This window comes from Anser brachyrhynchus (genome assembly GCF_964034855.1).
Source record: "Anser brachyrhynchus genome assembly, chromosome: 7".
Classification (NCBI taxonomy): Eukaryota; Metazoa; Chordata; class Aves; order Anseriformes; family Anatidae; genus Anser; species Anser brachyrhynchus.
The window spans coordinates 12,463,956-12,476,067 of NC_137701.1; the positions used below are offsets into that span (position 1 = coordinate 12,463,956).

Sequence of the window (12,112 nt, forward strand, 5' to 3'; positions counted from 1 at the left end):
AAAAAAAACCCTTACATGTTTTAAAACTTCAACATAATTACTTAACAAGGAACTGTGGCAATCTGCCCAAAGCCTAAAACATACCAGGGTTGTAAAGCATTTACTACTGGAGGAAGACAGTTATGAGTTATGGCCTCCCCATGGATATTAGTAGAAGCACCTTTTGGAAATTTTATTTCTCTGCAACTTGTTGCTGAAGATCATAGAAATACTCAGGAAAAAATAGCACTCTGGTGGCATAGCTGCATCTACACAGGTCTTAAAAGTAGCTACAAAAGATGCCCATTGAGTTGGCAGTGCTGTCCCAGTAGATGGGTACCCAAGGACCTGCGCTGCTGGAACGCACCGGCATCACCCACTAGTGAACTCCACCAACAGTATCAAAGTTTCTCCAACATTCAGAGGCACACAAGAGATCCAGATCGCAAATTAACTAGATGCAGGAGTTGCTTTTGGGAAGGGACACTTCATTGAGCTTGTGGCTGGCAGCACAACTTCTGTTGCCTACCCAACCTACCTGTGACATCCAGCGGGCGCTTCTTCAGAGCAGTAACCACCGGACCATCTTTTCTGCGCAAGAGGGGGCTGCTCCGTCTTTCAGCAACTTTTTGCTTTAGTCTGGATCGTAGTTTCAGGTTGGGTTCAGATGCTGAACAAAAAAAAAAAAAAAAGGAAAAGCAAACAGTGTTTGAGTTAATATTACTTCAGTAGATTTTTTACTCAATGCAAAGGCTGAATTACAATTCATCATTTGCAAAAGCCTAAACAAAATTAGTCATTCGATACCATATATTTGGAACAAAGACTTCTAAATATAATGAAAAGGTTCCAGCTTGTGTATTATCTGAATTCACTGATAATGAAAGTCAGTGACATTTAAATTAAAAATAATAATCATCCTGCCGTGTTGTCTCTCTAATGACTGTGAACTCATTTGGGCTAGATCAGAGAGCACCACTCACGCTCCCCAGTTTCCTGCCACTGCCCAACTTTCTTCCAAGCCAGTGGTAGAACCTAACTTATGAGATCTAAAAATCAATACAGGAATCGGTGAGATGGCTGAGATGCTGCTGCTTGGTCAGCATGGAGCATCGGTGTGGGGCTGGGACACTATCTGCAATGTGTTGCTGAAATGGGCAGCCCCACACCCTTGGAGTCATCTGACCACAGTGTGAGCTGGCTGAGGGAGGTACACCAGAAAAGATGGGAAAAAAAACAAACCAAAACAAAACAACAAAAAAGCAACCCAAATCAAACCACACAACAAAAAAAAAGGTGAATGTTTTCTCACTGGTTCAGCTCCCTGGAGCACCTTGCCTTGGGATCTGATGAGCATCAGCGTCAATTCAAGCAAAAGGGCATTAGAGTGTGGGCAATGCTAAAGCCGAGGCCAGGGCGGAGAAGGTTTGTTTATTTGGGGAGATACTTGGTTACATCATCACAGCCACAAAATTAAACCATATCTAAAAACACATCAAATACTTCAAAAATTCAGGGCTGCCAAAAGTAGGTGTGCATCTATTTCCTGAGACCACAGTCTGACTTGCTTTGTGTACACCATACAGCTGAAATATCCTCTTAAATAGAAACTTCTGCCGTACCCAAATCCTTAGATTTCATTTCTCCAAAAGTCAAAGCAGAACTCCTGGGATCCCCTAATATCTCCGGGTTAATGACAACTGGCAACGCTGAACACATTCGCACTGCACAGCTTATCAAGTTTTTATAAAGGTAATGAAGCCTTAAGTCAAGATTCCTCCTGTGAGATGATTTTCCCTGTAAACTTTGTGATCTCCTGAGTATACATGAAATATCTGCTTTGGTGCTTGAGGGCTCCTGACAGTTATGAGATTTGTGAACTGGCCCAATCTTCTCCATTCCTCAATCTCTTAACAACTCTGCAGCTTAATCCCTTTGAACCAGCAAATCCTGTGCTCTCACCATTAACTACTGATACACCCAGCTCTCTACACTCCAGGGCCAATAATCTACATTTCTTTAGAAGACTTAAAATGGGGTTTACAAACTGATTTGAATTAACTAAGTCTGGCTACAGATATATTTCCCTGCAGTTGGCTTTGACCACTAGGTCATGTAAAAGATCAAGACCAATCATGTTAATTGCAGGGCTCAAAAATCAGAAGCTGATGAATTCATGATCAAATGCTTAAAGTTAAGCCATCAAAACAGTTCTTTGATGAAACTTTTGGAAGGGGAAAAAAAAGAGCTTTTCATTACTGTTTTGGACAGAAAAATGCCAGCAAGAGATAAAGGAAGCACTAAAAAAAGTGTCAGATTCATCAAGATGATGCTTAAAATGCAGTACGACGTGCATTAGCAAAGGGGAGAATCATCTTATAGGACATTTACATATAAAATGGCAGGGGGCTAAATGTAAATCTGTCGTTTGCTTGGAGGACAAAATTAGAAGAGTGGACAAGACAAAATACAAGCATATACTCCGACTAGCTCCTTTATGAAATTCTCTTCAAAACAGCAGTTGCCTTAATATTTTTAAAGCAGTCTCTGGGCATGAGAACATTCAGTACCTCAGGCTGCATGCTTTAATTTATTTTTTAAAATTTTTGCAACTCTTAAGTTTTTGTAACCATCTAGATGCTCCGGTCAAGATCTTAAAGAATAAATGGGAATGTGTCACAGATAGATACCGATCCGTTCAATTTTAGATACGTTCGCAATGCCAACCAGCAAATGAAATACAAGCCTATGCCACAGCTGTTGAAAGGATCTGTCTTCTGACAAAGAAAAACATGACAATATAAATTGTACTTCAGTGCAAATTTCATTCATGCGCAATTTATATCCTGCATGGTGCTCCTCTGACGTATGCTTTCTGTTGGGAATAGACAAGTAATTGTATGGCTTTCAAGCACAGAGAATGAATTGATTGCAAACACCTTAAAAATCATCAGGAAGGACAGATCTGGGGATCATGGATTACCTAGCACTACCAGATATGTAATATCCCCATACATACAGCCGCAACAAAAAGTCCTTCCATGTAACAGGAAGGAAATGAACACAGAGAATCACAAACTTAAAAGAGAAATCAGCTCAAGAAGTAGTTAGGGCCAAAGAGGCATATGATAATTTGCCAGACAGAAGTATTTTCAGGCAAAGTATTCTGTATACTCCTCCTTCGCTTCCCCAGCTGGAGGATCAAGCTTTCTTAAATAGACCAAAATGTCTATTTAAAGCACTACACATTATACACCCTGTCTTTGTCCTGTCATAGAACTGCAAGTTTTTCCCCCAAATATGATCTCAAATCTAATGTGTCATCAAGAACACAGAGAGCATAATTCCTACATGCCTCTAATATGGCGTTATCTAATCCAAAGGAAGGGAATTAAACCACAGTACCAGCAGTGCAGAACAGCCTCAAAGAATTGTGTGCGGAACAAATTCAAAGAATTTCCATGTATCATATTTCATAATAAAATACTTAGTTTTCAATACAGGCCTTTCCAAAACTCAGAACAATAATTTCAGCTTATTCATATGGTTTTTAAACTACTAAATAATAAAAAAATGTTTTTAAACTAAAGAGAGCTGTCCTTCAAAAGAATAAAGTATAGATTTGAGCAACACAACTATCAGTGCCAGACAGTCAACACAAGCTCAATTTTCTCTGAGGAACACCAATTCCACTAAAAACCTCTCGATACTCATCCTGTCAGGCCACATGTCCAGACAAAGTGTTGCTCCCCATGACTTCTATCTAGAGTAATTTTGAGAACTGTAAACTGAAATATAAAACTTGCTGGTCTTCTACATCTTAAGGTGGAGAAGTCTTTTAAACAAATGCTGTGAATTTATTAAAAAAATCAGTTTGATTCCTGTTTAGCAAAGTAATGAAGCACAAGCCCAAGTCTGAGTCAGCTTCAGCAAAGCCTGTGGGATTTCTTAAGCAGTGACATACTTAATTTGGCCTATAATAAGGATTTATTCAAAGAATATTTTGTTTTTCTCCAAGTGAGTAAATTAATAACTAGAACATAAGCCAAAAGCTTCCCTAGTTTTCACAGGCTCAAACCCAAGATACCCCTCTTTTACTTCATTTATTGCAGCAGGACCCATGTAATCCAATTCTTCAACATTTATGTCATTCTCATTGTTTTCTTCCTGGAACTGCATCCACTAAGCCGCTGAACTAATCTGACATTAAGTCTGTGCAAGTTAAAAACACAAAATCCTGAACAGAGTTTGCCCTGTTCCCATTACCCATCCACATCTATGAAAAAAAGCAAACAATGCACCATGAAAACTCTAATTCCAGTCCTTGTGTATGTTAATTTTGGGAGCTGGAGACTGAGAAAGGCTCTTATGCTTTTGTAATTATTTTTTTTTTTAGATTGCATACTAAGCCTCACCAGCCAGGGGAAGACCAACACAATTACCTTGTCACTTTCCTAGAGTCTGGGTCACCCCAAGACTAAATAAAGGAGAGGAAGAGAGAAACCTGTCTAAAGCAGGCCTTTTACACACACCAGAATTTTAATAAAGAAAAATTATCTTTTGTTTCACCAAGAGAGACCACAGGCTCTGCAATTCAGCATTTGCTTCCTGCTGTGTGACTTCTTTCCTCCCCTGCCTGGCTATTTCTCCATGTGGACATCGTGGACTCTCCCCTCCAAAAATACTGGATCCTGGCCTAGCTAGTCAGGAGGAGAAGAATATGGTCCTTGACAAATGTACCCGGGGAGACAGGCACCACAGGGCACAAACAGCAGGTGAAAATTCCCAAACTGGAAAGGAAAATGAGAACAAGACCTAGTCTTCTGCAGAAACAAACTCTATGTTTATGTGCTAGGTACCATGACAGATAGCATGACCTGAAATAATACATCTTGGAACACAGAAGCAACATTAGAAAGGGCTAGATAAGTGGTATTTGCTGGGTTTTCTTTCTTTTTCACCTAGCCCTGTGTTGGCATGAGCACTGTTTAAGAGCTCTGTGGAAAGGCTATTTTTTGTATTTATGGAAGACCGTGTCCTTAAAATGAAAACTTATTAAAAGCTAATACTTGGCATTTTTCATGCTCAAGTTTAGTAGCCTCAGCATCTAAGCAGCAGAAAGGAGGTTTTAACACCCATTAAACCGAGCACACAATGTTCACACTTTTTACAGCTTCGCTATCATTTGCTTGCCTGACTACAGAAACACGCAAAATGGCAGCATAACTGAGCACCACTAAGGTTTCCATTGTGAACAGCCAAAACTGGACTAGAAAAACAAACATGTGGAAATGCCACATCTTGTCTCTGCATTTAGACTTGGAAAGAAGGACAGCAACTTTGCAGTCTTCAAAGTATTATCCGTGAAGAAAGACAGGAGATGTGGAAGGGGATAAAGAACGGAAAGAGAGGAGAGAACGAAGCCCTCCAAACGAGTTTCTCCAGTGAGGTGTTTAAAACAGCACTGAGCTCTGCAGAGGGGAAAGAGAAGAACTTGGAATTCCTGTCCAGCCCAGGAAAGCTGCAGTGCCTGCAGCAGACGGGGCTATGAGCTGCCTCAGCGCCAGGGCAGGGAGCAGCTCCACAAACCAGGGGGATCGCAGTGAGCGACCCATGGCGGCCACAGCTTTTGGGGGTCATCTTCCCATATATATTTCTCCCCAGAATAGCCCTGGAGACATTTTAAACTCAAGAACTACACTGAATTTAACTAAAATGTAACTTGCTAATATATAAAAGCCCAAGGTGGGACAAAGCACGCAGTGTTGCCCCTGTCACCCAAAATCAGTGGCTCTCGGCCCAGGCCAGAGCTTGTCCTTGAGCTGGGACCTGCTCTGCACACCAGCGCTCTGGGTTTCAGGTCGGAGACTCACTCAAAGGTACCACTCCAGGTGCTGTTCATGCGATGCTTGTGGTCAGAGCTGTCCCACAGAAGACAGGCACGTGGCCATCATGCCTCAGCACACACTCCGGGCTCAGATTTGCTTCTCCTTCCTGCTACAGGCCGCGTACCAAAGGCCAAATTCACTCAGCTCTGGACAGAACAAACCTGGTCACATAAATATATTTCTTCCAGAGGCACTTCCAATGAAAGTCTCTGCTTTACCCCTTCCGATCCCCAGCACTCATGCTAGAAGTGCACCTGAGATGTTTTAGCAGAGCTCCTGAGGGGGCAGCTGCTCCTTTTGCGTCTCGGCAAAGCTCAATGCTGCCCATGGAGCACCACAGCTGCCACTGGCACCAAGGAAAGAGAGAGGGGCGATGAATTCCCTAGCATGCTTTTAGATGTGACTGTCAGAATAAATGGAGAGAATAAAGAAAGCATTTGCTGCTCCTCCAGCTGCGCTTCGGTTTGTTCTGGTCTCTGAAATGTCAATGGTCTGGTCTGAAGAGCTATTGTGTAGCATCACGGTAATAAGCGATTTTTGTCTTTATTAAGTTATTTTTGGATTAAAGAGACTGACGTTCTCCACTTGGAGCAGGAAACGATATTTATAACAATACAGATTTCTCATGCAGGTCAATGCCTCCGCTCTGCAGAGCGGGCCCCAGGGCAGCGCGTGGGTCTGCGGACGCAGCAGGCCGCCCAGGAGCGCCGGGCCTCCGACCACGTCACCCGGGGGACAACGTGGGTGGGAAAGCAAGGATGCTCTCAAACTTGAGTGACACTCCATGCTGTACAGAGCTCAAAGATTTTCTCTAAATTATACTCCCACATGACACCGGGATTTCAGCCTACTCTATTTTCCTCTAAACAATCTTTGTCATAAAACAAACCACTTAAAACATTCCAACAATCGGAACCAACTCGGAGAGGTATTGTGCCTTTCTTGATAAATGCAAAATTTAATTATTGACAAATCCTTTGATTTTTCCCTTTTGCTTCTTTTAAACACAAGTTCAGAACAATTTCACCAGCATAGCCGCAAACACTACTCAAACAACCCTGTGCTTCTGCAACTCTGCAAGGAAATCAACAGCATCTCGGGACGCTGGACGCTTTCCTCCCTTAGGCTCCTCTCCTTTGAACAGAAGCAGAAGGGCACTAGCAAACAGGAGATGGTTATTTCCAGTGCGTGGGCTCCCCACCATGAGGCTACCAGCACACACACCGTGCAGGAACGCTCGTCTGCGCGGCCTGGCAGGGACAGGCCATGCTGCGGCCTGTGACGGGCAGGGAGTGAAGGGGAGCCTGCAGCCCAGGCACATCTCGCCATTGCACGTCTAAGAGATGGGGCTTAGGAAGTTGCTGTTCACAATCTGCTCATGCTCGAACCAGCCAGAACATCGGCCTTTCCTGTTTCTTTCAGGAGGCTGGTGCCTGAAAGCTGAAGTGGTTGCTGGGATCATCAGCACGGGCAAAGCATTTGTCAGATTCCCTCTGCAGTAGGTCCCAAACACTGACGAAATTCAGGAAAACTACTGGCCATCATGGCTCTCCCACCAGCAGATGTACCAGAGTCTGCCCCTCTGTGCTAGCTACAGGGAAGCATGAGGAGCAGTTTTCACGTTGCTGCATCACTTTACTCCTTGAGGGAAGTTGCTGCAGCAAAGGAGTGCACAAGCCATGGTCTAATGATGCTGAGCTAAAAACTTCTCCTTGGAGCTTTCCTGACAGTTTTTAACTGAGTGAGCTGTGAAGGTTAAGGACAGCTTGCTTTTACAACAAGCCCCAAGACACAGTACTTGACCTATAACCAGTTCTCCTTTGTCTGTCACGACTTGAGCAGAAGGCAAGAGACATTGCTGGGAATGGAGGTTTTTGGGTAGCAGGCTTGTTTTTTCCTGGTCCCCAGAGAAAAGTAGCTGAAAGAGGAGTCTATGACACTTTCTAGTTGTCATTTCTCCCCAAGTACATACCACACGCATGCACATCCTCATTTACTATCTAGCCAGGAAATTCAGGGACAGATACTTGCCAAAGATGTCTTTGTAAGCTCCCAGTCTGGCATTAAATTCAGACTAGCTTTGGAAATAGTGGAAATTCACACCCTGAGATGCTATCCCACGGTTCTGCAGTGAAAACATATTTGGGACCACAGGAATCCTTGCCTCCTTAAAATCTTCATGCCCTTCAACGTCCTGATCTGCAGCTGGCTGTGACACTAGAGGTAAAGGAAAAGGCAGGACCCAGAGCCTGCAATGCTTCACAAAACAGGGGCAGTAGCTGCAGGAGCCCCAGGCCAAGTAGCCCCAGGAACTGAGCCAAATACTCCAAACAAACAGCTGCCCCTCGCTCTTAGTGGATGCAGGAGGTCTCCTTGTGGCCAATGAACCATGGTGGCTTGGCAAGTGCCAGGGCATTGACACGCACAAAGGACAAAACGAAAAAGAGCACATTTTTGGTAACGTCAGCTTCATCAAAAATCCTGACTTCCCTGACAGATTAAGGTCTGTCAGGAGAAAGGTTTGAAGACCAGCAGCCAGCTCAGGGCAAAAGAACCAAGCAGCAGAAAAGGCACAGATCGCTCCCACCTGGATACGAGGAGGGCTGAAGGATGGTGGCTGTCTTGGGAAACATTTGCTTTATCCAACAGTAGGAGCAAAAACACGTCGAGATCTGAGCCTGCTTCACAGCCGGTATGGATGATTCCTACAGATGCAGCCACATTTACACGTACAGCTTCAGAGAGCATCTTTTAGGAGTGGTTCAAATAAATGGATTGTTTCCCTCACGTTGGGGTCAGGTTTAAATAGAGATACACAGACAGGGAAATGTTTCCAGTTAATGCATCCCAGTGAGCTCAATGTGTGTTGGCCAGGCGATTCTAGCAGGTGCTGAGTTTGGCAAAACTACTGATTTCAATGACAACTAATTGAAAAGCTATGGCTTTCGTTAGAAATCCTGATTAGCTGTCAAGTCCCAGTGAACGGCAGGAATCCTGACTCTATCTCTTTGCAGGAGCAAGTAGGAAAGCTAGTGTCTGACAGGACATGGTCCAGCCCCACATAGGATGTTTAGAAACAAACAAACAAAAAATCTTTTGCAAAGAGGAAAAGCATGTTAAAAAGTTAAACAGTCCTCTTCAGGCTTCTATGAATCATGATGATATGTTGGTCATTTCAGCATTCTAACTGAGAGCATATTTTAATAAAATCACTGATCAAACTCTAAAAAGCAGGAAACACCATAACAAACCTTGTTCCTGGGGAGAAAATAAGGCTTCCATATTCTTTGAAAAACAGAACTGAAAATCTGCATTAAAAATAACTTCGGCAACTTCAGCGAAACTGTTGACAAACGACTCTTGAGGTTATCAAGCCAGCTACAAAAGACTCCAGAGGTTCTCCTACAGGGTCCCAGTACACAGCACAGTGAAGCCTCACTAAATGTGGAAGACACCAAACTTGACTTGGGAGCAGAAAAGACCACTTTTATTTTCCCCTCTTGATAGCTGTTGGGAAAATGCATGCACTAGGGGAAGTCTGTATATATATAGTAAAGGAAACTACTGATGGGGAAGTAAAAAATCTTTGTATTAAGTTATTTAAAGCAAAAGGAGAAAACTGAACTGTTCTCAGTTCAGTTAAAAAAGGGAAAGCCCCGAAGAGTTTAGATAGAGGGAACTAAGTAAAATGCATCCCACAGCCAGACTAAGAGCGGGATTCAAGCAATTAGTAACTGTACCAGTCAGCAGCCTCGCAGTACAACGATTTCATGCAGAAACCGAACAGCCAAGAAACTGGAACATAATTTGGTAAAACAAATCCGACAGGGTAAGATTTCAGGGGACAGGATGCATTAGGAACACGTTGCAAGTGTTTACTGCTTCACATGTTGAATGTTTTCAAGCACTCTTAAGGCATTATTCATGCACACATCTACTTTTACACAAGTGAGGGTGGCCAGCTAACCATGTCTCTTACGCAACATTCACACTTGAGCGTTAGACTGGCAAGTTATTGCCAAGTGTGCGCAGAGGGATAAGTATAATCTGTTCCACGTCACAATGCTTTAAACAATCAGACAGTAAAGAAAGGTAGTATTTTTAAAACCCAGTGCAATTACATGTTTATTCTTCCTGAACAATTTCTCAACATGCAGGACATGCTGCCAACTCCAAAAACGCACCGTAGAAGAAATGATCGCTCGAACTGCCTTCCCGCAGCGCCCCGAGTCCCCCGGTCCCTAACAATGATGTTGGGTGGATTCCAGTCCTGGTAATCAGAACTGTATTGTGATGGACTCTGTTATTTGAACTGCAAATATTTAATCTAATTTAATAAAATTGGACTACATGATATGGTGGTTTTAAATTACAAACACAAAGCCAGAGTTTTGACTGGTGCCAAAAATCTGAAAAGCTCACTCGTAATAAAGAACTTTATTTAGGATGGGCTCCAGCCTTCCCTGCCTTTTGTTTACACCAGACTGTTCAGGAGTCTTTCTTCTCCAAGCAACTTAACATTCTTGGCAATGGGATTTCTGCAGGATATCTTTGTGCCAGAGACTGAAGTGCTGTTGCATTGAAAGGAAAATAAAAGAAAAAAAAAAATCTCCCCTGAACCTTGCAACCTGAACTTGTACGTATTGCATACCAATCCCCAAAAGATTAATGCCAATGCCCACAAAAAAGAAGCATCAGTGTTCTGGAAAAACAAAATCAGCTAAGTATCTTCCTGTTTTAAAATAACAATGATTTTTAATAATGCTATTAGATACATTTATCATCCTTAATTCACCCTGTCTGACAGGGCTTTTATCAGCCAGAGTCTTGTTCGGAACTCAGTCTGGGAAACAGAAAAGGGGCATGATGTGCAGACAGTCTTTCCTTTTTCCTGCAGAAACACACTGTTAGAACATTTGGAGTGAGATGGGCAACCTATGCTCAAACTAAAACTGGCAGGGAAGGACCCCTACATTGATGAGAAAGGGAGTTTTTTTGATCAAAGACCTTTTATGCTGTGAGGGTGCTAACGCACATTCCCTGGAAATGGAGTGCCTGGTTTCGAAAGGAATAGAAAGAGAGCTAAAAAGTCCTTAGAATCATGCTGTCCACCGGCCCTATGCAACGGGTACGATGCCAAGGGATGCTTCCTTGTGTGGAAATGTTGTGATTTCCCAGAGGAGACTGAAAGCCTTCAGCAGAGCAGAAGTGAAAGGCAGCAGGGGTTGCTAGCAGCCCAGCAGTTTCTCCTGCCAGGCAGGCATGTATGCAAAGCACATCCTTGTGCTTTGACGGCTTTAGAACTGAAGAAAGTCTCCTTTGAGGGCAGTCCTCCACCAGCGCTCACCCTCCCTATGAAAGGCCAAGTCCTGAAGCCCAGACAGCGTCTCTTCGGCTGTCCCAGGCACTGATGATGCAGCAGCGTCTGCTGCACCTAACATGGTGTTCGGTCTGTCATTATCTAGAAGCAGAGATTAGAGGATGCCCTGTCCTTCAGCAAATCCTGTTTTCTAAGCTCTGCCTTTGGAGTCCTCCAGAAAGGGCTCGCTTTCTTGCCAGCGGTCCCAACTACCCCAGACAAAGGCACAGGGTGTGCACAGGAAGAACAGAAGAACCTCCATCCTGCGAAGGGCTTGCCTATTTTTAATTGATTCTTGTGCAGCTGAAGTGTCTGGCACCTGCCACCCAGCTCACCCTGGTGACAGGGAAGACCATCTACTGCACAGCAGCCAGGAATTCATCCACAGGTCCATCCAGCAGGGCAGATGCTACGATCCAGAAAGAGAAGTTCACCAAAAGCTCTTCTAAGGCACAGAACTAGGAGGCAGGAGGCACAGGGCAAGAGTGCAGAGGTTTATTTTTTTCTTGTCAGATGGTAGAAGGAAATAAACCACCTTCACAACAATTTATAGAGATAATGAGAATTGTGTTGAAACATTCACTCTATGTGAAAGACCTGCTCTACTTTTAACTATTAGGAGAAGAAATTGTTGTGAGGAAATGGGGGTGCAGCCAGTTCTTTGGAACTGATAGGGCAGCTAATTTGAGCAAAGGCACCAGAAAACCCATAGGGAGGTTTGGTTAACATTTCATCACCGTTCTTTACTACGAGGATAACACACTTTTTGACTATCAGTGCTCACCCCTGCACGTTTGAAGATCCACAAAGCATACCTGAGAAACACCTAGGCAGCACATGCAGAACATGTGAAGTCAAATTACACCTCTGCTTTCCTCTTAACCCT

General features: G+C 43.5%; 1 protein-coding gene across 13 annotated transcripts in view; it reads right to left on the reverse strand.

Moving 5' to 3' along the window:
* The window catches only part of HDAC4 (histone deacetylase 4), a 252,357-nt gene that overhangs the window by 81,862 nt on the left and 158,383 nt on the right, over positions 1-12,112 (reverse strand). For all 13 annotated transcript variants that reach the window (XM_080599463.1, XM_080599474.1, XM_080599469.1 and 10 more), the window contains one exon: positions 518-649. In XM_080599463.1, coding sequence (XP_080455589.1) covers positions 518-649 — 132 coding nt within the window. The remainder of the gene's footprint in view (positions 1-517; positions 650-12,112) is intronic.